Genomic DNA, 25,024 nt, shown 5'->3' with positions numbered 1-25,024 from the left:
TTTTTTCCTTCATTGCAAAATAGATATTCCTAGATTCCTAGTGATGAGAGCTTCTACAATTTCTTGCCCATATGTTGGTAATATTGATTTCATACTGTTCATTGACCCATTAAGAAATTTGAAAATATATCTATGATGAGTTCAGATCTTCTTTGCCTTTGATTTTGAAACATCTTTCCAGTACCTCACAGCTATCTCCGCTAGACCAGCAACGACCTCAACAATTTTGTCAATGAATGTAGAATCCAATTAATTCTGTAGCACATTTAATTGACAATATACAGTACATCTAGTGATCAAATATTGTTGTAGCAATGTTGGTGAAGAGAGTGCCTTATAGAATGGATATGTGACTTCCTGTATCATACAGTTAGCCCACTCAAGGTTTTACATAGCTTTGATTTGGCTGTCCTTTCCTCCCTGCCTCAAGCATAATTTAATTATATTGCATCTCCTAAGCTTTCATACAGTCTAAACCAGGTCTGCCAAACTCCCGGCCGACAGGCTGGATGCATCACACACTGGCCATGGCCACGCCCGTTTTAGCGAAGGGGAAAAAAGTCCCGATATGTCATGTGATGCTGCCATGACGATGTGAGTTTGACATACATGGTCTAATCCATTTTAACAGATGTAAAGCATAAATATACCATCAGTTGTGGATGAATTAAAAATATTTAGTAATCATAAAAAAGCAATAACACTTCTTTCTCCCTGGAGTAACAGATTTTTTCTGGAAAGGAAAGAGAAAAGTTGCTTTATACATATAGTAGTGATATCGCATGAGACAGTAGTTAAATGTGACACTTACATTCTTGCATTGAATGGTAATTAACAAATGTTGCTTTATAAGTTTAATCTATGATAAATGGCTTCAAGTTAACTAATGAATTTTAGTTCATCTGTTTGTATTCTGGTTGATCTTTGTAGCATCCTGGTCTTTGGGATGCTTCAGGACTATTTATTATAGTTTTTTTTTAAAAAAATACTCAGATGTTCAATTTGCAATGTTCTCATAATTATGAATAGTTCTTCTAAACAAATAATTTATTTTCACTGAATAAAAGAATAGGAAAGGATGTGGGAGATGATCTATTTGAGGGCTCCCCAACCTTTGAAAATACATGTGGGATTCTCTTACACTCACAGAACTGTCAACATGGAGATGACACAGGAGCCACTCCTTGTTCCACTTTCAACACAGGTACACTGAAAAGTCCTCTGGTCTTGAGATTCTTTTCCAATTCTCCTCAATTCATCTCTCATATGCACACAAAACACAAGCATGAGAAGACTCCTTGTCCCTATTGATACCACTTGCACCAATTGGACAAATGGGGAATAATCTCTTGCTGCTTTTCCCCCAAACCAAGAAAGGGTTTCCTGCCGAAGATGACTGCTTCTTAATTGACATTTCATTTCTCCCTAACCATATATAAAACAAAGAGACTTTATAACCCAGTGTTTTTTTCAGAATTCTCTATTAACATTATATTTGTGTGGGTTCATTTCTAATGAATGTAAACAGGCCAGGCCAAAAGTGAGCAGCATATTGAGTCCATAGCATGAAACTAAGCATTCAGGAACATTATGCTGTTACATAGATGGCTTCTATCCTTAGCTGGTGGCAATCCTGGGCATGAAATATTATGAGCTACTTCAGTAGAACTTGACTTTATTACTATCACATTTCAGTTATGCATTCATTAGATGCTGGCTAGCATTTTCCATTTTCCATTTGCAGGAGACCTTTATAATTGTGCCTTCAGGCAGAATCTCACCTCTTTTTTGCTGTTCTGGTCTCTTACTAATTTCTAATTGTTCAGGCTTTTAAACCAACTTCCCTAATATCCAAAGATATCTATTTAATTCTGCTAAGTTGTTATAGACCATACTACCATAGATTCTAAGATGATGTATCAATCGCCTCTTGCATATTTCTACCATTAGTTCTTCAGTTTTGTTCTATTTCAGTCAGGCCAAAGACCAGCATAATGTGTCTTTTTTTTGCCCACTCAGAAATAAGATAATTGTGCAATCTGTTTTAAAAATGTATTAATTTTCTTACTCTTAGGATACTTGCTGCCTAAGTGTGATCTCGCCCCACCTTTTGGTCTTCTGGCTCTGCCCCCAGGCTTGGGATTCTGATGTGTGTGGGTGGTGGGTTAATAGGAAAAATGCCACCACTGTACCATCCTTGCCTTCTGTTTCTTAGTTTTGTATCTACTATTGTTAATATTTTAATATTTATTATTTTTATTGTAAGCCACCCAGAGTTGCTTTGCAGAGTGAGATGAGCGGCATACAAATTTAATAAATAAATACATTTCTTACCTAGTGTTTTGTCAGAGTTCTCTATGATAAGTGACCCTGAGTCATTTGCCATGGGAATTGTATCATTCTAGTCCTACAGCTGTCAGGCTTCTATGAGCAGGATTTGACTAAATCTACCTCCTTACACTTCCCATTTTAGCTCGGCTTTTTTCAGCCTGATTTGGCAGAAGACTGCAGACATAGTTCAGTTAAGTTTGAATACCTATTGCAAAATTAAACGATACACAGAATTTACTGCCCGCTGCAGTCAAAGAAGTCAAGAATTGGTATACATTCTGAAGCATTGAAACTCAAGGCTTCCTCCTCCTGCTCTCCCAATTTAGGGTTAATTGACATGGTACTTGGTGGCCCTGTAGTCAGGAAATTGTGGAATTTTTTTACATCCTTAGTCTGCGAACTGCTAGTTGGTTCCTCAAGACCCTCAATCCGTACAAATGAAGTCTCATATTTCACTAGGTATGTCATATTCTTCTGTTCAATTTCATCTAACCATTTATTTTCTTCTTTTTCTTTAAAACCTTCTTTTTCTGGCAATCTTTCAGGAGGGCTTTCTGCCTTTCATCTAAAAATTCTCAAATTGGCCCTAATGAGAAATAGCATTTCACCAGACCTTATTATAACAAGCAGTAAACTCATGAAGAAGATAAACTGCTTAAATAAATAAATAGATAAATAAGTTGGATATACAAGGACATTCCTCAAGTCCCTTCATCTTCTCTTCCAACAGAGCCGCTTGTTGCACATGTAGTTTATGCTGTCTTCAGGCAGAAAGACAAACATGGCACACATGCTTGCTGCAGGTTACTGGAAGAGCTCCATGGAGGTATGACATCTAGATGAATCCATCATCATCATCTTCCAATTTCTTTACTAGAGACCTGTATAGCATTTTCCTACCTGCCCAGAATAATGGTTACTTCATTGTGAGTGCCCACATCTGTAATACAGTAAACATTTCTCCAGACCATGATAAGTCCAAGAGATTGGAGTTTATGGTAGATTCTTTGCTCAGTGTTAATAATGAATGCTCACATATTTACATTTAAAGAAATATATTTTACTAAATAGTGAAAACTTTTTAAAAGGTTAATACTTTGTCCATGGAAGTAAGACAGATGTTGCTCTTTGATAGTACATGATTTCCAGGCCTAAAGAAGTACATAAATGCAATATATAAAGACCCAGACTTTTTGCCTCAAATATAGCAAGTAGACTAAGATAAAATAATGTTGAAAGCTATGGAAATAACTTTTATTCCTTTATTATTTTATATTAAACAGTACGAATTTATAGTAAATTTGTTTTGGGATGTTTTGATTCTGATGTAGCTATCTTTTAAAATGTCTGTAGAACAAAATAGCTTAACTTAGATAAAAGTGCTTCTTGGTAGTTCATTCCATTTAATCACATATAGTTTGGTCCTCGTGCCGTTGCCATTACTGTCCAGGTTTCATACTTCCTAGAGGTTCTGGAGGAATTAACTGAGGTCTTAGGTGCGTAACCATCTTAATATCAAACAGATAGACTTTGAAATAAGATTGTTGCACATTATATTAACATGAGATTAATACAACATAACATGTTGTGTATACTTGATGTTTGAAGGTGCAGTTTCAAAGCTGGAATATTAATTCACCTTGTTTTAAGTGCTTTTATCATTTCCATACTTTGAGTTATAGTCTGTAGATTGTTGGTGTAACTAGATAGCATTGCTGGTAAAGTTTGCATTATGTTCTTCTTCAGTGTATCCCAAACATTTCAGGACATAAAAACCATAATTTTTCATGTATGAGAAATGCCCAAAATAATGATTATACAACATTGGAGTCACATATGATTTATAGTAACAGATTCTTGATATGTGTAGTCTCTCAACATTTGAATTATAATTTATAATATTATAATTTTATAATTATAATTATAACATAATTTATTTATATTTATTAAACTGTATTATTTTACAAAGAAAGAAGGCTGAAAGAGGGCTGAAAATCTTTGGAAATCTGAGGGGGGAGGGGTGCTTTACCTTATGAGATCAATTTCCAGCTGTCACAACAACCCTTGTTTATTGGGCATTTTTTCTTTTTTAATTGGTTTGATGCAATAAACATATTTCCTTAAAAATGAATACACATACAGGAACATTAATACTTTAAAAAGTATAAGTAAGTATAATCTTTATTGTCATTATACTTAAATACATCAAAATTGATTACAATTTGTATATTTATATATATACAATTTGGTTGTATATGCATACACAGAATTAGGTCAGGCCCAAGACATTTATTGGCTGAAGTGGAGCAGCTAATAGATCCCATTCTATATTAGCTGATTATACCATATTATTGTATAAAAACTCTATATATTTCTTTAACTCTTCATTCATTTGTTCATGCACTATCAGACTCCAGACAAACAAGTATGAATATTAATGGATATCTCCTTTTTTTAACCCTTGCAAACATAATGTCACCCTCCTTTACCTTCATTTGTTTACTTTTTGTATGATTATTAGTACAACAGCCCTAAAATGATTTATATTGAAGTACTCCACTAACTTGGGTTTACTCCTAAATCAGCCTTTAAAGGAGGACAGCCTCGTAGCTTCCTGTGTTTATATATTTTAAAAGGAAATTCAGTTGTGTTAAATACAGTCAAGCAAGTGTGAGAACAACTAAAGACTATTATCATTCTTCCCCCATTTCCTTCTTTCCTTTTTTTGAATAATATTTATATTAAAAAAACACAAAGAATTCCTGAAAAGCATCACCAATATATAACCGTGCATACCTATCCATCAATGTGCATATTAATAGATTGTATAAAAACCTTTTAATATTAGTGCACAATGGGAGTGATGCATGGGGGTTTTCTTCCTCCATTTACTATTAGCTGTTGAAAAAAAAATGATATAAGTCATAGTTTACATCTATGTGGTCAAAATTTGGTTAAATTAGAAGCAGAGTTCTTACAAATCAAAATAGGATTAGAGAATTTCTTTAGGTTGGTGAGTTGTTGTGGCCCAGCAGGAGCCATTGGAGCTGCCACCAGACTCCGACAGCGAGGGTCCCTATGAGTCGACTCTGGAGGATGTGGAGAACCCTGGACAGGGTTCCGACTCCAAGCAGGGCGCAGAGAGGCTGGTTGGCCACCCGGAGGCCCCTGAGCCTTGGACCAGTGGGGAGGACACAGAGAGTGTGATCCGGACATCAGCAGTGAGTTGTTCCTGGATGCCCGGCACCCGAGAGCTAATAGGCGTAAGGAACAGTTGCGCAGTTACAGGAGGTAATTGCACTCGGCTGGTGGTAATTAGGCTCCTCTCCAGACTATAAAAGGACTGCTTGTGCACACGCCCCTTTTGCAGAAGTCAACACATTAACTAATGTTGGAGAACAATATTGTCAGCTTGGCAGGCTGGATTGCTGCCCAGGCTTATCTGTGTTGGATTGCTGCCCAGGCTTGTCTGTGCCAGTTTGCTGCCAAGGACCTGTCTGTCTGTTAATAAATTCCGTAAAGTATCTTTGGCTCGGAGTGTGTTGGTGTGGGACGAGGGGGGGGGGGGGTCAGAACAGATTGACTTCTGCCTAAAACGAACCTCCATCGAACTACAATGGAGCAATTCCGTGCTGAGAATGTCCAGTTGGCTCAACAGATTGCTTTGCTGGCTGGTCAGGTCTCTCAGTTTTCAGAACCTGCTAACACCCCCCCCCCCAGCCACAGAGGAAATGCCCAGTGGCTACACCAGACAAGTTTGATGGCAACCAAGCTATGTTTGCAGTGTTCTTGGGACAATGGCAGCTGTTTATCAGCTTGAGAGCGGAGGACTTTCCCACCGGCTCTATGTGCCCGCAGGGCCCCTCCGTGGACTGGTCCTCTCCCAGTGTCATGACACTCCAGCAGCGGGACATTTTGGCCTTTTCAAGTCATTGCACCTGGTCTCCCGTACTTTCTGGTGGCCCTGCTTACGACACGACGTGCAGATGTACGTCACTTCATGTGTGCAGTGTCAACAGGCCAAGTCAGCAACGGGAGCTCCTCCAGCCTTGTTGCAGCCATTGGCGACCCGGGACAGACCCTGGGGAGCCATGTCCATGGACTTCCTGACGGAACTGCCTCCGTCTTCAGGTTTTACCACGGTCCTCGTGGTGGTGGACATGCTCACCAAGATGGCGCATTTCATCCCCTGTCGGAGATTGCCGACAGCCCGCGCCACTGCCCGCATGTTCATCCAGCACATGTTCCAGCTGCACGGCCTACCTGACCGGGTTGTATCAGATAGCGGGACACAATTCACGGCCCAGTTATTTGAAAGGGCTGATGGCAGCTCTAGATGTCCAGGTTTGTTTGTCCTCGGCGCACCATCCCGAAATCGATGGGGGGACGGAGAAGGTGATTGGGATTCTGGAACAGTACCTGCGCTGCTTCGTGAACCAGCAGCAGAACAATTGGGCGGAGTACCTAGCCGTGGCGGAGTTCGCATTTAACAACTCGCAGTATACCTCCACACAGACGACGCCCTTCATGGCGAATGTCGGGTACCACCCTCACATTTTCCCTCTCACCCCAGTGGACTCTCCAGTCCTCGCAGTGCAGGACTTCCTCTCTGAGCTCCAGGCGGTCCACCAAGTGGTGCGCCGCTATCTGAATCAGGCAAAGGAGGGAGGACTACAAAAGGGTAGCAGATAAGTCTCGACGTGCGGTGCCGGAGTTGGCTGTGGGAGATCGCGTGTGGCTGGCTGTGGGAGATCGCGTGTGGCTGTCCACGCAGCATCTTCCGTCCCACCGGCCGACTAATAAGTTGGACCATCGGTATCTTGGGCCGTTCCCCGTGGAGGTCGTCATCAACCCGGTGGCCTATTGCCCAACCTTCCCACGCTCGATGTGAGTGCACCCGGTGTTCCATCGCTCGCTCCTGATCCCTGAGCGGTCGGCTTGTCCTCTCCGCCAACCCTCTTCCCCCCAGCCGTCATCGCGTGAGGTGGAGAATGCGGAGCTAGGGTGCCATTTGAACGGTCAACTACAAGTAGTCCTCCACTTATGACCACAGTTGGGAATTTCTCTTGTAAATTGTTGAGGTTATATGCTGAGTTCCTTCTTTTAAGGCAATATTATAACAGTTGTTAAGCGAATCATGTGGTTGTTAAGTGGATCCAGCTTCCCAATGTGTGATTTTGCCATAAATCAGCAAGAAAGGTCACAAATTGTAATCAGTGACTTTAGGATGCTGCAACCAGTCAAATGCTAGCTACAGTATTTGCCAAGTGCTGGAATTGTGATCACGTGACAGTGATGATGATGTGACAGTTGTACCATTAGCAATAGCACTTATATACCACTTCACAGTGCTTTGCAGCCCTCTCTAAGCAGTTTACAGAGTCAGCATATTGCCCCCCACAATCTGGGCCCTCGTTTTTACTGACCTCAGAAAGATGGAAGGCTGAATCAACCTTGAGCCAAGTTGAACTGCTGGCAGTCGGCAGAATTAGCCTGCAGTACTGGATTCTAATCACTGTGCCACCACAAGACAGTCACTTTTTCCAGGACTTGTGATTTTGAGTTGTCATTAAACTTACAGTTATAAGGACTGCCTGTATTCTGCAATATTCTTCCATTCTTACCATTGGCTTACATTTTGAGCAAAGCTTCAGTGCAGTTCCTGAAAGGAGAAAAATATTCAAATGATATAAGTGAAACAGAATTAATACTAAGGTTAAATAGGAATAAACATAATAGGAATAAACATAATTATTTTAAAGACTAATAACCATGGTAATTTTAATCAAAACCAGATGTTTTCTTGTTAGTTTAAATAAACATAGTTGAGTTCTTTATCTCTGGAAGAACATTTAAAATCAGCATCACATGTTTTTCTTACTCTTAGATACTTCCAACTGCTCAGCGTCTACTTGATGAGCTGCTGTCCTCTCAGTCCACTGCCATCAACACTGTATGTGGAGCCCCAGGTAATAAATAATGCTGTGGATTTATTATATTAAAAAGTATAATCCAAACAATAGTTTCCAAATATGCAAATAAATTTAGTTTCTAAAATGATAGCACTTTAGGTTGCCTATAACTAAAAAGCATAGAGGTGTAGCAGATTAAGTATACTGATCATGATTCTCTTGAGTTGTTCATATGAAACTTTTCCTCTGTTAAGTAGTAGGAAGGTATGTTGTATCAAGTTTCAAATATATGTTTCAGTATTTCTGTAGTAAAATTAAGGCTCACTACTTTTTTTACCTGTAACCTTGAGTAGAGGGGGAAACAAACACTTGGGAACAACTGAAAGACTGTGTCTGCTTTTTCCTAAGATCCTACTGCTGGTCCATCTGCCTCTGATCAAAGCACCTGGTACTTGGATGAATCTACATTAAGTGACAACATAAAGAAAACTCTTCACAAATTTTGTGGTCCCTCTCCTGTTGTATTTAGGTAACTTAAATTGTCTTATTCCTTTACAATTTGTGCGAATTTGCAAAGTCCAATGCAAACATCAGCACTTTGCCTCTCCAGACTCTGTTTGTTTTTGGAGGTTTAGAAAGATGGTAAAAGATAATGTTTTCTTAATTGTAGGTGGAGAACTCTATATATATTTGATCAGCTATATTTCAACATGTGAATCATAAGGTGTATACAAGTAGTCCTTGATGTATATATATACATATTTATATATGTGTATGTATATGTGTGTGTGTGTGTGTTTATATACACACACACATGCACACACACACCACACACATTCATTCAGCAACTGTTGGAAGTTATGATGATGCTGAAAATATAGACCTGTGACTGGTCTCTGAAGTTACAGGATTGCAGCATCTCCGCAATCACATGATCAGAATTTAGGCTCATCCGCATTTATGACCACAGAAACACTTCAACTCCCTCACTTGCATAAATCCCCCCCCCCCATCGCTGCCCTTTTAGAAACCCTGCATTCCGCCACATATTTCTACTCAGTGACGTGCGGTGAGGTTTATAGCTGGTGAGGCAGCAATTTTTTTTAGACTTGTGGACTTCAACTCCCAGAATTCCACAGTCAGGCATGCTCAGTTGCGACCTGCCGTTCTCCGCCCTGGGATTTGGCCACGGCACCGCCTGCCAGAGCTGTGCAGAATCCGGGGCGCGCTTGTTGGACGAGGGCAGCGCATGTGGGGAGCAGACGGAGCGGAGGAAGCCTCTCCCCCCCCCGCTTCCCGCACCCGAAAGAACAAAGGGAACCTCTGCCGCCGCCCGGGCAACCTGGCTGGCCTCTCGCGGCGGCTCTCTGGTGCCAAGCTTGGGAGTCCCTGGAGGAGCTGGCGGGGGCTGCAAGCACCGCAGGCTGGACTGGAGCCTCGAGTCTAGGGCAGCGAGTCATTCGATAGGAAACTCGCCTCTTGGAAGGAATGACTCGCCTTGGCTCCTGCTTTGTCTCTCCTGCCTCTTCGCTTCTCCGTTCGGTCGTTGGGCGGCAGATCGAAAGCGGGAGCCAAGCTGGGTCATTCCTCCCAAAAGGCAAGTTTCCCATCGAATGACTCGCTGCCCTGATGATGAGAGCTTAGGCTGTGCCTCACTTGCCTCACCTGACTGCACGTCACTGTTTCCACTGCAGCTTCTAGATGTATGGATCGCCACTGTTGTTTCCCACAGCTGACCTTCGTCATCTTGTTCCTCCTGCTGGATCCAGCTGAGGGTGCAGCTCTGGGATGAACAAACCATTATGCAAAGCATTCAGAAGAATGCTAGAATATAGAAGCTAGGAATCCCAAGGAGATAGCAGCCAAAAAAGGAACCTAAGTTGAGTGATAAATGCTAAGCAGCAAAAACACAAAGATTTGTATATAAACATCCTCTGGGTTTTGCTCTATAGCAATTTTGTGCAAGACAGCCATAATGCCTAAAAGATTCTTGACTTTTGCATTAAGCACTGTATGTGAGAAGACTACCTAGCCACTGAGAAGCTACAGTGGGGCAAAAAAGTATTTAGTCAACTACTAATTGTGCAAGTTCTCCCACTTAAAAAGATGAGAGAGGCCTGTAATTGGCATCATAGGTAGACCTCAACTATGAGAGACAAAATGTAAAAAAAAAAACACCAAACAATCACATTGGCTGATTTGGAAAGAATTTACTTGCAAATTATGGTGGAAAATAAGTAGTCACCTACAAACAAGCAAGATTCTGGCTCTCACTGACCTGTACCTTCTTCTTTAGGAGGCTCCTCTGTCCTGCACTCATTACCTGTATCAATGGCACCTGTTTGAACTTGTTATCAGTATAAAAGACACCTGCCCACAACCTCAAACAGTCACACTCCAAACTCCACTATGGTGAAGACCAAAGAGCTGTCAAAGGACACCAGAAACAAAATTGTAGACCTGCACCAGGCTGGGAAGACTGAATCTGCAATAGGCAAGATTGGTGTGAACAAATCAACTGTGGGAGCAATAATTAGAAAATGGAAGACATACAAGACCACTGATAATCTCCCTCGATCTGGGGCTCCACACAAGATCTCACCCCGTGGGGTCAAAATGATCCCAAGAACAGTGAGCAAAAATCCCAGGACCACACGGGGTGACCTAGTGAATGACCTGCAGAGAGCTGGGACCAACGTAACAAAGGCTACCATCAGTAACACACTACATCGCCAGGGACTCAGATCCTGCAGTGCCAGACGTGTCCCCTTGCTTAAGCCAGTACATGTCCAGGCCTGTCTGAAGTTTGCTAGAGAGCATTTGGATGATCCAGAAGAGGATTGGGAGAATGTCATATGGTCAGATGAAACCAAAATAGAACTGTTTGGTAGAAACACAACTCGTCGTGTTTGGAGGAGAGAGAATGCTGAGTTGCATCCAAAGAACACCATACCTACTGTGAAGCACAGGGGTGGCAACATCATGCTTTGGGGCTGTTTCTCTGCAAAGGGACTAGGACGACTGATCCGTGTACAGGACAGAATGAATGGGGCCATGTATCGTGAGATTTTGAGTGCAAACTTCCTTCCATCAGCAAGGGCATTGAAGATGAAACGTGGCTGAGTCTTTCAACATGACAATGATTCCAAACCTACCGCCCGGGCAATGAAGGAGTGGCTTCGTAAGAAGCATTTCAAGGTCCTGGAGTGGCCTAGCCAGTCTCCAGATCTCAACCCCATAGAAAACCTTTGGAGGGAGTTGGAAGTCTGTATTGCCCAGCGACAACCCCAAAACATCACTGCTCTAGAGGAGATCTGCATGGATGAATGGGCCAACATACCAGCAACAGTGTGTGCCAACCTTGTGAAGACTTACAGAAAACGTTTGACCTCTGTCATTGCCAACAAAGGATATATAACGAAATATTGAGATGAACTTTTGATATTGACCAAATACTTATTTTCCAGCATAATTTGCAAATAAATTATTTCCAAATCAGCCAATGTGATTGTTCGGGTTTTTTTTTTACATTTTGTCTCTCATAGTTGAGGTCTACCTATGATGCCAATTACAGGCCTCTCTCATCTTTTTAAGTGGGAGAACTTGCACAATTGGTCGCTGACTAAATACTTTTTTGCCCCACTGTATATAATGTCTCTTGTTTCTGAAAAGGAGACCCTAAATTTGGGTCTCTCCAGCCTCTGAATCGTTCTCTCTATTCAATGTTCCAGTTTGCAGATCATCATAAAAGCAAAGGAATCCCCTGTCTCCCTGGAGTACTGGAAAATTCTTCTTTCATATTGATCCTAAAGGAACTCCTGTCATTGAGGCTGCAATTCCTACCTGCTCTCAAAAGATGAGGATTTATCCTTTAAGAAAAAGGATGTGAGGGCGATCTGGCTGCCACATCTGTCACCCCATTGATCGCCAGGGTTGATTCGGCTGATGTGGCTGGCTGGGCGGGTGTCCCCTCCCTCTCTCCCTGCTCCATGTGCGTCCTTCCCGAAGCTGCGTGCTCGGTGGAAGAGGACGACCATCCCAGATAGAAGGAGTGTACCGATCTTCGGTCAAGGGTATACGATAGCTGCGCTCCCCGGCTAGAACCTCCAAACAAACTCCTTTAAAAAAAAAAGATTCAAGAGCCAGCCCTATGGTTTCTAAAACAGCTATTGTGCTAATTCAAATTTCCTAGTATGTATAACAGATCTGAGCTACCTCTAGTCCAAGAAATGCATCAGGTTTCCTATTTTAGATGAAAAAAATTACACTACATTGGATTCATTCAAAGTTGTTCAATATAGCTGTCACCAGTAATAAATGTTCCTCTTTGTCTTGGCTCATGGGAGAGTGAGTGAACTGCTCAGTAATTTGCTGTGACCAATTTTTGAGGAATTTTAGAGACTCACTTCTATTCAGTGTAATTTGCCACAATTAGTGAAACTTTCATCCACTAAATGTGCCTTTAGTACTTATTTGTCCAGTTAAATGAACTGTTATTCTACTTTTACAGCTTAAGGATGTAGACAGAATTCTTGAAACCAGTTTTAGAAGGGGTCCTGGAAAGACACCGGCTTAATCTCCTGGTCATTGGCCTACTTTATAGCTATGTAAAATATTGGAGGAGTTTGTTTTAAACTTTAAGATTTGGCATCAATAGTATGTGGATGACACGCAATTCTGACCATGTGCATATTTTCAAATTGAAGCCTGCATGTAGATCTTATATAGTATTTTGATGCTGTAGTGTGTTGGGGAAAAGTGCTATGAGCAAAGCAGAAAATGGCTGTGTTGAGAATATAACCTACGTTTTTCTTAAATCTCATCCACGTTATTTCACAATATTGATGTTCCTTATGCAGCTCAAAGGGGAAACTAATTTTAAAACCACAAAACTTAATTTGGATGAAATGACTACATTAAACAATTGAAGAAGAGGATTGAAGTGACACAAAAATATTTGGTGGGAGGGAGTTGCCATTCATTTGGTGGCTGACCTCTTGTCCTTCTTTTTTGATATTACTAAACAGTGTTAGACTCTTCCTGATTGCAGAGATGTATTAGGGAGACAAAATCTATAAAGAAATCCCCTACATGCAGAGCTTCATAAATGATTAGCCTATGTTCAAGCATCAGTTTGAAGTTCTCCCATCTCCTCCCCCCACTCCACTTTTCCCAACTGCACAGTGATGTGAATTCCATGTACCTGTCCTCTACGGAACCCCCAGCTGCTGCTGAGTGGGCCTGTCTGTTACGCCCCCTGAGAGGGAGAGAACCTGAAGGCATATGGAACCTGCTTTCAATTGTACGTGAGATGTTTAAGAGGCGGGATACCAATGCAGCTCCTCTTCTGGAGATCCTGACAGACCAGTGTCTGACATACGAACAGGTATTATTTCCTTAGTTAAATAAATTCTCACAGAAATTTGTGTGTGGGATGGAATGGTCATGTCGATTATGTAGAAATTTTAAGGAAAGTGAAGAATTAGACAAATGCCTAACAGTATAATAATAAAGTGTTAGGACAGAGGTGGCTATCCCACTATCAATTCCTCTGAACACCATCAATTTCCATTTCTAGAATTTAGCCAATTTTGAGTGGTTTGTTTTTTAAATGTGTTTAGCCAAAAAAGAGGCAGTCGTTGAAATACCATCTCTAAGGCTCTATTGCATATATATTCAGCCTGTGTTTTTCTATGATAGTGCTGTTTTTGGCCAAATAAAGCAAGAAATTTGTGTGTTAAGATTCATGGAGGCAAAGTACTGATTTTTGGTCTCTAATCCCACAAAAGAGAGTGAAAAAATTCAAGTCGACCGACTTGGGTTGCAGTATAGCAATGAAATCATTAAAAATAATAGTACTGCTCTGTGTTTTACTAGTCAGATTGCACTTAAACTGTTATGCCCAGTTCTGGTTCTCTCAGTATGAGAAGAAGGACACAAAGAAACTGGAAGGAATGCAGAGAAGATGGAGAAACATTGTGAGAGGGATGAAAGCTAAACCCTAGAATAAATGGTAAAATAACTTTTAAGCTAAAGTTGAGATTGCTTAAGAGAGACATGATAGCAGTCTAACGTTTGAAGAACTGTCATGGGAAAAGGGTATGGAATAAAAACTGATGAATGAAAGCTAAACATGGAAATCCATACTCGGGAAGATTTTTTTTTTATTGTGATAGCTATAAATAATGGAACAGCCTACCTCCTAGAAGAAAATATGGATGTTCCACTATATGAGATTTCCAAACATTAGCTGGAAATCCATGTGTCTGGGATGACCCAAGAATTCCTACCATGAGCAGGTGGTTGGACTAGAAGAGACTTCCAACTCTGTGTTTTATAATATGTCGCACTGGTTTCTGACAATAGTTAGAATTGAAGAATCATGGATAGTCCACTGGATTAAGAAAAATAAGTATGAAGTTTGAGCATCTGACATTCTGCATCATTTGTCTACAGATAACTGGCTGGTGGTATAGTGTAAGAACATCTGCATCCCATAGTAGTGCAAGTGGGCACACTGGCCGGAGCAATGGCCAGTCAGAAGTTGCTGCTCATGCTTGTGCAAGTATGTGTGATGAGATGGTTGTACTTTGGAGACTTGCTGTCTTGGATCCAACCATCAGCCCTCATCGGTAGGTGTAATTCTGAAAGTCCAAAACACAGTTGACCTTGACAAAAGTCTGTTAATGGATACTTGCCTATTATTTTTATAGTAATGTTCATGTCCAGCTTTTTTGCTTGATTGCATCTTACTCCAAACATGGATGGGAGTTACATGGCATTGAAATATTCTAAAAACGTTCATGCCAGATTGCCGCTTTAATCTGTGCTTTCTTTGAATTCATGTTCTAAGTATTCGTCCTTCAAATACATAGTCATAATGAGTAGTACTGTATTTGCTCTCATGTTTTCTATAAAAAGGTTTGCTTTATATTTTTCTCAAGCATGTTTTAAATTTTTAATTAAAAACACTATCTTACTTTTGAAGACCTATAACTTACAACTACCAGATCAGCACAGTCCTGTTTTTTTTTTAATTACTAAAAACGAGTACATGTATGAGGTCCTTGGTGCTCTCTGAGCTTGGTTGCTTTCTTGCAGACATTTCATTAACCAAACTAGATAACATCATTAATGCTAGAGCATCATCAGACTACATGAATTATCTGCATCTTTTGTCAAAAGATACACACCAATCTACAAAAATGTAGGCATCATGTTCAAATTGTATGTTTCAGTGAATTCCTAAGTGAACAAGAGCCATTACAATTTTGGTAGACTATAGCATTAAGCATGACATTTTCGTTGAAATTTGAATGCATACTTATTTATGTGCAGTTATTTGCAAATTCAACTTAAGAAACAATGAATATAAAAGATGCAAAAGCTTGGACACCATTCCAGTCATTATTTTATAACTCCTCACCTTCTAAATGGTTCCTTTAGGCAGCTAAGGTCTTGCTTGTGGAATTTTTCCCCACTTGTCCTTGCAGAATCCTTCTATGAAATATTCCTAGTTCCCCCAGGATGCATTTCACCACATAGTGAAATGTGTTCCTCCACAGATTTTCCGTAATGTTCATATCTGGGGACAGGGCAAGTAAGACAACAATCTGAAAGATACCACCAAAACAGAGCATGGAGAAATCTTTATAAAAAGATAAGTGTTTTGGAGTGCCTTGAACAATCCTCACTTTTCAATTTTGTGAAAATTTGTGGGACAATATCAAACGTGGAGCATATTGAATGGGACCTAAGAATATTTCCCTTGAATTTCTTTGTCAAACACAATAGACCAGGGGTCCCCAACTTGTGGGCTGCAGCCCACTAGTGGGCTGTGAGGGGTTTGCAACAGGGCTATGGAAATGGCTGGCAAGTGTGCACATGCACCCTAACTTATGCGAGCAGCAGACAAGCACACAGGCTCCATTTAAGTGAATGGCAGGTGCACATGCACGCCTTTCGCACAAATGGAGCTGCATATGTGCGCTCTTGCCTGCAGCTTGCGCGGAACAGTCCCCTCTCCTCCTGTCACGTGTCCATAAAGCTGGAAATATTGGAGAATTCTACAAGGATCGGTGTTAGGAATGTTCATAGGAGCTTTGATTATTTGAGGTTTTTTTCTGTGACATAAAAATGAAATTAAGTATTAAGCATATTAGAATATTAGAGTTCTGATAAAATGTAAGTGTTCCTGATTAACAAGAAATTAAAAAGAAATTAAATTTTGACGTTTGCTTTTAATGGGTCACTTTTGCCTCTTACTTGTTTCTTTTCTTCCATACTGCTAGCCGAAGGGACTTGTGCACGCAGCTAAGGCAGTGGCAGTTGAAGGTAATAGACAATGTCAAAAGAGGACAGCATAAGAAGTCCCTGGAGAAGTTATTCCATGGGTTCAAACCAGCCGTGGAAGCTTGCTACTTCAATTGGGAGGAGGCATATCCTATTCCAGGCATCACCTACAGCAGTGCTGACAAAAAGAATTCCTTTTGTTGGGTGAAGGCCATCCAGCAGAGGAACTGCAGGCCACTGTGTATAGAAAATTTTTCTGATGGAGGGAGAGGCCATGGGACAGATGCTATGGGGACATGTTTGCAGCTAGGAGACAGGTCACGACTTGTCTCTCAGGAGCCAGCTGTGCGCCCCAAAGAACTTATTGGGAAACGGAAAGTTGTGTCTGAAGGCCCCCAGAGGGTTTTGAGAAGACTTTCAGCAGAAGGGGATAAAGCTTCATATAAAACAGCTGCGAACAAGGGCAAGCTTCCGGTGGGAAAGAACTTAGCCAGCAAACATGGCGGGAAGCGTCGTATGAGCAGTGAGGACAGTTCTTTGGAGCCAGACTTGGCTGAATTGACTTTAGATGACAGCAGTTTGGCTCTTGGAGCAGAGGCGAGCAATACATTCAGCTTCACAGACAGCCCGTTGAGCAGAAGCTACAGAGATACTTTTGAGGATGATGGTGGAGTGTATTTCTCTGAGGCAACCGAGCCGACCCTCAGAAGCAGTCCTTCCACCAAGAAACTTTCAAAGGAACCCGTGGAGGAAGTGGGCAGTGGAGATGATGACCTCCATGGCCCTGATGAAAGTAGTGCTGGGGTATGTTCAAAGCCAAAAGAGGTGGAGGAAAATGGCGCTGCTGGAGGAGAAGAGGAAGAAGATGATTACCAAGTTTATTATTTAAATCCCCAGGAGGTGGCTAAGGAAGAAGACGAGAAAGCAGAGGGTGGGATTGAAGAGGAACAAGACATGTTTGCTGGAATAAAACCCTTGGAGCAAGAAAACCGAATGGAGGTAGGCCTGTAAGCTCCTGACTCCTGTGCTCCCTTTATTTTAGACTCCTACAGTATATGTTTCTACTGGGAAGAATGAAAACATGTATTATGTAACAGGGAAGGACTGTTAAACTAAGATAACAGCTTTATAAATAACATTTGTATCAATATTGATAATTTATTCTTCTGTGTATCAACATCTGCAGCACTTGGTCAAGGAAAAAGGAATAGAATGTAATTCAGGCATGTTTTGCATAATAATATGTAGCATGCTGTGTTATGTCAGTCATTTTGACAAGACTTTAGGATTATTCATGTTAGGTGCAAAATTTGGTAGTAGGATACACGTCTAACGCAGAAGTTCTGAATTGCATCCCTTGTATCTGCATTTCCAAATGGATCTTACATAATTGAACTTCTGCTTGAGATTTCAAACTATCAGTCAGACTACAATGCATTGAACACGTGGATCATGTAAGGCAGCATCACGTGTTTATCTCAGTTTGTTTCTTGCTTCACATGGTAGCCATTGAGTACCTTTCCTTGTTGGACCTGAAGAGTCACACACTCCAAATGTGGTGCAGGTAGGGGTTGGTAAGGGAGTGCAAGGAGCATTTCTCACAAGTGGCTAGATTTTACTGGGGACTTGAAGAAAGTTGAGGGGTTTTTTTGTGATATGTTTACTGGAGGACTTAACAAACACTGTAGTTTTAATCTATTTCTCACATGGAAGTGGCAGTAAGAGTTGCCATAAGTTTCAGCAGGGAAGTTCCTAGGCCCATAAGACTAAGAACTGAGAGCAAAGAAAGCAAGAATTAGACTGGTTTGCTGCAATTCTCAATTTACAGATCCTGTTTGCCTGCGCAGAGGCTCTTCATGCACATGGCTATAGCAGTGAAGCTTGCCGTCTTACTGTTGAACTTGCAAAAGACTTACTGGCTAACCCTCCTGATCTCAAAGTGGAGCAACCCCCAACCAAGGTAAAATACTGATAAAAACATAATTTAAATGGAAGACCGGGGTTGGACAATAGCTAGTAGGAGATTTAGATGTGTGTGTTGCTGTGGATAATTTTAATGCTGTAACAAGTATAAACCCTTACTTTGAGGCACCACTTAATAGTTATGCTGTGATATTTTGAGATAATTGACTGCTCTCCTTTTGATGTGCATTCCCCATTGTATGTCTTCATCATCTGTAGTAATCCTTTCTGTCCCAATTCTCCATCTGATGGTGGTGGGGAAACAACAGGTCAGCTGCAGAACAATCTGTACTGACTCTAATGATTATCTCCTTTCTTAACCATGAGAGAGGATGGTGGTTAGTTCAACTTGAGGTTCCTTCCAGCCCTATGAATCTATGTTTTCTATGTGAAGGCTGGCGAGGGGAAAGGATGCATCTTCTGAAGAGCTTTGACTATTATTATTATTTTGCTAACTGTTAAAGAATGATGTTGTTCAGTGTGGGATAATGGGCTTCAAAGAAAAAAAAAGTTGGGAGTAAGAATAGGTGTTGCAGGGGAGTAGAGGAAGCAACTGGACTCCCTCAAAGATTGTGTGTTGGGATTAAAAATGAACAAGGAAAAGTGGATGGTGAGGATTATATGATTTTGGATGATAAAAGTACTGAAACATTGAAGGAACTTTTGAATTCTAGTGCAAGGTGTGATTAAAATTTAAAACAAAATAGCTGAATCAGTAAAAGTGCTTTTTGATATAAATAGGAACACCTCCCTATTTATTTTGCCATAAAAGTTTTTTTTACTTCTGTTCAATTGTGTCCAATTCTTGGAAACTCCCTTAACAACTTTGCCATGGCTGAAAGAGGGACTTCTCCAGGGCACCCAACTGGCTTTATGCTCAAAATGGGGGCCAAGTTCACAATCTCCTGGTGTCTAGTCTGATGTTTAATGGCAACACCAAATAGCCTCTCAAAAAAAGTAGATTAGAAAATACTGAATACTGAATATGTGACTGCAAGTAGTGCAATATATGAAGAATTGAGTGAATCCATATTATAGAGTTACTCCGTTCCACATCAAATTGTTGAGCTGTGTTTTTGAGGAGCATATTTTTGTCACCTTGTAGAAAAAAGAAATCTCACATTGCTTATTTATTCATTAAAACACGCTTATGTCCTATCCTTATTCCAAGGACAGGCAGGTATATTTGACCCTCATATCTTTTTATTCCTAAAATACCTATTGGTTAAAGTATACGAGAGCGTGAAGGTAAAACATTAATGGATTGCAAATTTTAGAGAGTTTTTTCCTTTAAATTTATGCTTTGTCTACTAAAAGTCTACTGTCTTTTAAAAAAAAACCAATATTTCTTTAATGATGCTAAAATCGAGTTGCATTTTACTTTCAAAATGTTTATGACATAGTGCAAATAAAAACAAATACTATTACATCAAATGGTGTTTAAAATTATATAGCATTCTTTGTTGTACTTCGTAAAGCTTCATTTCATTTTATGTATGGATTTTTCCTCACATAATCTTCTTGGGATTGGTCTAGACTGAATTTGTCCTGATGGGGTACAACTGAAATCAGTAGAATTTCAGCTGAGACTAGGAAATAGGAAATACAAATTTGTATTTTAATATGAATGAAGCTAATTACTCAGTTGTAGTTGCTCTGTATTTTGAAGTGCACTTCTCTGATTATAAATATGCATGTCAAATATGTATGTTAAAGATGTATAAAAGGGTAGAGATTTCCTTAAGCTAAGCAACATGGGAAAATGCAATTGTGTTTCTTGTTAAATGTTCTTCCAGTTTCCTAGTATTGTCTGTAGCCTGGGATATCTTGATCGTCTCCCTTCAGATCTGTGTCTAATCCTGCTCAGCCAAGAGTAGTTAGCTGCTACTATGACTAGGCATATATTAAGGAAAAGGACTGGCAAGAACCCACATTTTTATACATTTGAGATGGCACATAATTGGAATAAGTTCCTAGGCATGCTTGTTATTTGTAAATTGTTTTTTTTATAGAATCAAGCGCAGAAAAATTCACATTCAGCCTTCTAATTCTCCATCCCACAGGGAAAGAAAAACAAAGTCTCTACCAGCAAACAGACTTGGATGGCGACAAACACTTTATCCAAAGCTGCTTTTCTGCTGACTGTCCTGAGTGAGCGGCAGGAATATCACAATCTGGCTTTCCAGATTGGCATGTTTGCTCTGGAGTTACAGAGGCCCCCAGCATCTACCAAGGCCCTGGAGGTCTGTAGAGGATGGCTTTGTGCCTTATTTAGCACTTTCATGGGGGGAGGAGGCGGGGGAGGAAATTGCGTAGCTAGAGAATCCTAAAGATCATGAAACTGACGGAGGTTTTGGGTTTACACCTCCAGCTCTTGGTTCAAATTGTTTGGCTGAAATAATTTCCCCTAAACTCTGGATAAAAAATAGTGTCCAATTGTTGTAGTATTACAACAGGGTGACTTTTTTTTTACAGCCCAGTGATACAGTATAAGTAGTTCTTAACTTATGACCACAACTGGATCTGGGAAATTTATTTTTGAGGACTGTGGTCATTAAATGAGACATCACATGACTGTGACCAATGACCTTCTCTGCTACCTTCCCCTTTGACATTGCTTGTCAGCAAATGGCAATCACATAACAGCTGGACACTGCAGTTGTCATAAATGCAAGTCAGTCGCCAAGTACCCAGATTGTGATGACATAATCGCAGGGACACTGATGGTCGTAAGTGTGAGGACCGGTCATAAGTTACTTTTTACAGTGCTGTCAAATAGTCGCTAAATCATAAATCAAGGACTACCTGCATTGGTTTTGGTAGAATCTGTTAGCTGGTTATTTTGGAGTTTACTCTCCAAAATGTGCACTTCCAGATGCATATTCTTCACAGACTTCCATAGACTTTCTGCAGAGTATCAAGGATTGAGTTTTGTCCCCAAAGTTAGGGAATTTCTTGGCAGCTTTCACTGGATAAAACCAGGCCTCTCGGCCTCAGGCAAGAATTCTTACGCATCACTACAAAGCATTTTTTTCTTAATGTTATTATCCAGTCTTTGTGAACAATAATGCGTTTGTTAAAATAAAGGCCTTGTGCATGTTTCTTCCTGATCCCTATCACACAGGTCAAGCTGGCATACCAGGAGTCTGAGATTGTGGCCTTGTTGAAGAAGATCCCACTTGGCTCTAGCGAGATGAATACTATCCGGGGGAGGGCTGAAGAGCTGAGGGAAGGAACACTATGTGATTACCGCCCTGTCCTGCCTCTTATGCTAGCTAGCTTCATATTTGATGTCTTATGTGCTCCAGGTAAAACTCCTGCTTATTTACCCAAAGAGAAAGCCCCTTGAGGAAAGACTTGCTCGTCCCTCTACATTTTCAGTGCAGTTTCCACAGTCCATTCATTTATGTCTGTTGGTTCAAGTGTCCACAAGAGCTTCCGTGTTTTCTGTAAGGTTAAAAAAATAAACCTGCTACACACTTGATTTCGACCAGATGCTCACATGTGCTGTGGAGGTCCTGAGCTTAGCCTTAATCACAAAGCCTAGAGTATGCAATAAGCCTATCTGAATCCCTATGTTAGTCAAACTGACTATTCATTAACTATGTCCTAATATTTCCAACAGATAGCCCTCTTATAAATTACTCTACAGAAACTTTGGAGTACAAACTAATTTATCCCTGTTGCTGGCCTGAATCTGATGGGAGTCAAAGTGGGCACCACCAGGGAGACAAGGTTTCTCTATTTAATAGGGGTTATGCCCAGCTTCTTAAAGCAGATGGTCAGTTTCGTCGACTACTTGCTGAATCTCTACTACAGGTTTTTTTCCAGATAAAGCACCAAATCTAAGACCATACTTTACAGCTCTGAGGAAGTCAAAACAGCGCACTCTTCCTTGTGGTGGCCGCAATCCTCTTTTCATTCTGAATTACCAGCTGTGCCATGTGTTAAATTACAATTAGAGTTGTACAAAAAATGTCTCCAGGAGGATAAAATGTCTCAATAGGGTACTGAAGAAAATTTGATGATGCTTGTTTAACTGTAGCGATATTTGTATAAGTTGTTAAAATACAATATTTGCACTGTTTTTTTTTATTTACCAGTCCAGGCAATGTTTATTCTCTGTAGAGCTAATTACCGTATTTATCGGCGTATAACACGCACAGGCGTATAACACGCACCTTCATTTTAAGAGGGAAATTTCAGGAAAAAAATTTAAATTTCAAATAAAGAACTTTGAAGCATCTTTTCCCTGAAGACTCGTGTTTAGTACATTCAGATGCTTTCTTTCCTCTTTCCCTCTTACTTGTCTATCCTTCCTTCCACCCACCCTTCCTCCTTCCCTTTCTTCCTGCCTCCCTTCCAGTTCCCTCCTTCCTCTTTCCTCCTGCCTGCCTGCCTTCTTTCCCTCCTGCTTATCTATGCTTCCTTCCTTCCTTGCACCTCCCTCCCTTCTGCCTGCCTGCCTTCTTTCCTCTTTCCCTATCCTCCTATCCTTCCTTTCTCCCTCCCTCCTTCCCTGCCTCCCTTCCAGTTCCATCCTTCCCTCCTTCCTTCTGCCTCCTTCCTGCCTGCTTGCCTTCTTTCCTCTTTCCCTCCAGCGTGTCTGCTTTTCTTTCCTTCCTTCCACCTCCCTTCTGCCCTCCTGCTTTCTTTCCTCTTTCCCTCTTGCTTGTCTATCCTTACTCCCTCCTCCCCTCCTTCCCTTCCTTCCTGCCTCCCTTCCAGTTCCACCCTTCCCTTCCTTCTGCCTTCCTGCCTTCTTTCTTCTCTCTCCTGCTTGTCTGCTTTTCCTGTGTGTGCCCGCGCGCGAAAAGGAGGTGGTGGGAGATAAATTTGAAAGGTCTTCTGCTTTCGGAACTCGGAAATACCCCCCCTCCCCTTTTCCTCCAGCGAGCACGGAGCTTGAAGGAGGCGAAGTGTGTGCGCGCGCGCAAAAAGGAGGTGATGGGAGAGAAATTTGAAAGGTCTTCTGCTTTCGGAACTCGGAAATACCCCCCCCCCCACTCCCCTTTTCCTCCAGCGAGCACGGAGCTTGAAGGAGGCGAAGTGTGAGCGCGCGAAAAGAGGTGGTGGGAGAGAAATTTGAAAGGTCTTCTGCTTGCCGTGGGCGGGCCGCATTTACATAGAGCAGGGAGGGCTGTTAAAGGGCCGTATTAAACTGTAAAAACATGGCTTCTTAACATTATATCGGCGTATAACACGCATACATCATTTGCCCCCTATTTTTCAGGGAAAAAAGTGTGTGTTATACGCCGATAAATACGGTAATATCTCTGTTCCTCTCCTAGTGGTTTCTCCTACAGGGTCGAGACCTCCAAGCCGTAATTGGAACAATGAAATGCCTGGAGATGAAGAACTTGGCTTTGAGGCAGCCGTGGCAGCCCTTGGTAAGTGCTTAGTTTTCCCCCCCTCCACAATTGCTCCTATAATTTTAAAAGAGATCCTGCCCATGTCATGTATATTCTTGAATCACCTAAATGGTACTGAAATAATGGAAAGCCCGGACACAAGAAGCAGATAATCTTTTTAAATGAAATTTTAGGAGAAAATGTCTTGCCCTAGCAGGAATCTTTTCGTATTTACATAAAGTAGGACGACATCCTTGAATTCTGCTTTGCAGGCATGAAGACAACAGTGAGTGAAGCAGAGCACCCTCTTCTGTGTGAAGGTACTCGAAGAGAGAAAGGAGATCTAGCTCTAGCCCTGATGATCACTTACAAGGATGATCAGTCTAAACTCAAAAAGGTAAGTTATTTTTAGAAATGTTTAGAAACAGGACATATTTTATTCATTTTTAAATAACTAAGCTTTTCAGAGTTTCTTGGAAACCAACTAACTTTCGCAAGACTTTTCAAGATTTACAATGTTGTTTGATGTGTACATGTGTGTGAGAGAGTCTAATCAGGGTGGATGATGTGTGAGTTGCCCCTGTGTGTTTCCCTATAATGCACCTGTAGGTTTCTGTGTGCATTGGGAAGCATGGGATGAGAAATACATACTCTACTTTGATCATGAGACCACAAAAAGGATGCTTAGAATGGAAGAAATAATAATAATAATAATAATAATAATAATAATAATAATAATAATAATAATAATAACAACAACAACAACAACAACAACAACAACAACAACAATTCTGACTCTACAAAAAACCACCCTACTTGGAACAACTTATATCCTCCGACGTTACCTTAACAGTTCCTAGGTCCTTGATTAGGACTCGAGCTGTTGAGCTACCAACCAGCCCCAAAGGCTGTGAATCTCACCAAAGATTAACCAAATCATCATCATCATCATCATCATCATCATCATAATCTCCAATGTTACCTTAACAGTTCCTTGGTCCTTGGTTACGACTCAAGCTGTTGAGCTACCAACCAGCCCCAAAGCTGTGAATCTCACCAAAGATTAACCACATAATAAGAATAAGAATAATAATAGTTCTGCTTTCTCCATGAAGGTGACAAGCAACAGGGAGAAAGCAGAACTGTTTAACTCATTTTTTGCATCTGTCTTTACAC

At 40.9% G+C, this 25,024-nt stretch overlaps 1 protein-coding gene across 3 annotated transcripts in view; it reads left to right on the top strand.

The window, feature by feature from the left end:
* ZSWIM8 (zinc finger SWIM-type containing 8) overlaps positions 1 to 25,024 on the top strand; it is an 87,830-nt gene that overhangs the window by 31,439 nt on the left and 31,367 nt on the right. For 2 of the 3 annotated variants that reach the window (XM_081955857.1, XM_081955856.1), the window contains exons 6-15: positions 8,219 to 8,300; positions 8,652 to 8,772; positions 13,428 to 13,629; positions 14,700 to 14,875; positions 16,535 to 17,534; positions 18,364 to 18,495; positions 20,561 to 20,740; positions 21,622 to 21,805; positions 23,789 to 23,887; positions 24,121 to 24,245. In XM_081955857.1, the coding sequence (XP_081811983.1) occupies positions 8,219 to 8,300; positions 8,652 to 8,772; positions 13,428 to 13,629; positions 14,700 to 14,875; positions 16,535 to 17,534; positions 18,364 to 18,495; positions 20,561 to 20,740; positions 21,622 to 21,805; positions 23,789 to 23,887; positions 24,121 to 24,245 (2,301 nt within the window). The remainder of the gene's footprint in view (positions 1 to 8,218; positions 8,301 to 8,651; positions 8,773 to 13,427; positions 13,630 to 14,699; positions 14,876 to 16,534; positions 17,535 to 18,363; positions 18,496 to 20,560; positions 20,741 to 21,621; positions 21,806 to 23,788; positions 23,888 to 24,120; positions 24,246 to 25,024) is intronic. The other variant, XM_081955858.1, reaches the window with a different exon arrangement.

This window comes from Natrix helvetica (genome assembly GCF_964273705.1).
Source record: "Natrix helvetica genome assembly, chromosome: 5".
Classification (NCBI taxonomy): Eukaryota; Metazoa; Chordata; class Lepidosauria; order Squamata; family Natricidae; genus Natrix; species Natrix helvetica.
Note: the sequence above shows the minus strand (reverse complement) of the source record. Positions and strands in the feature narration are given on the sequence as shown.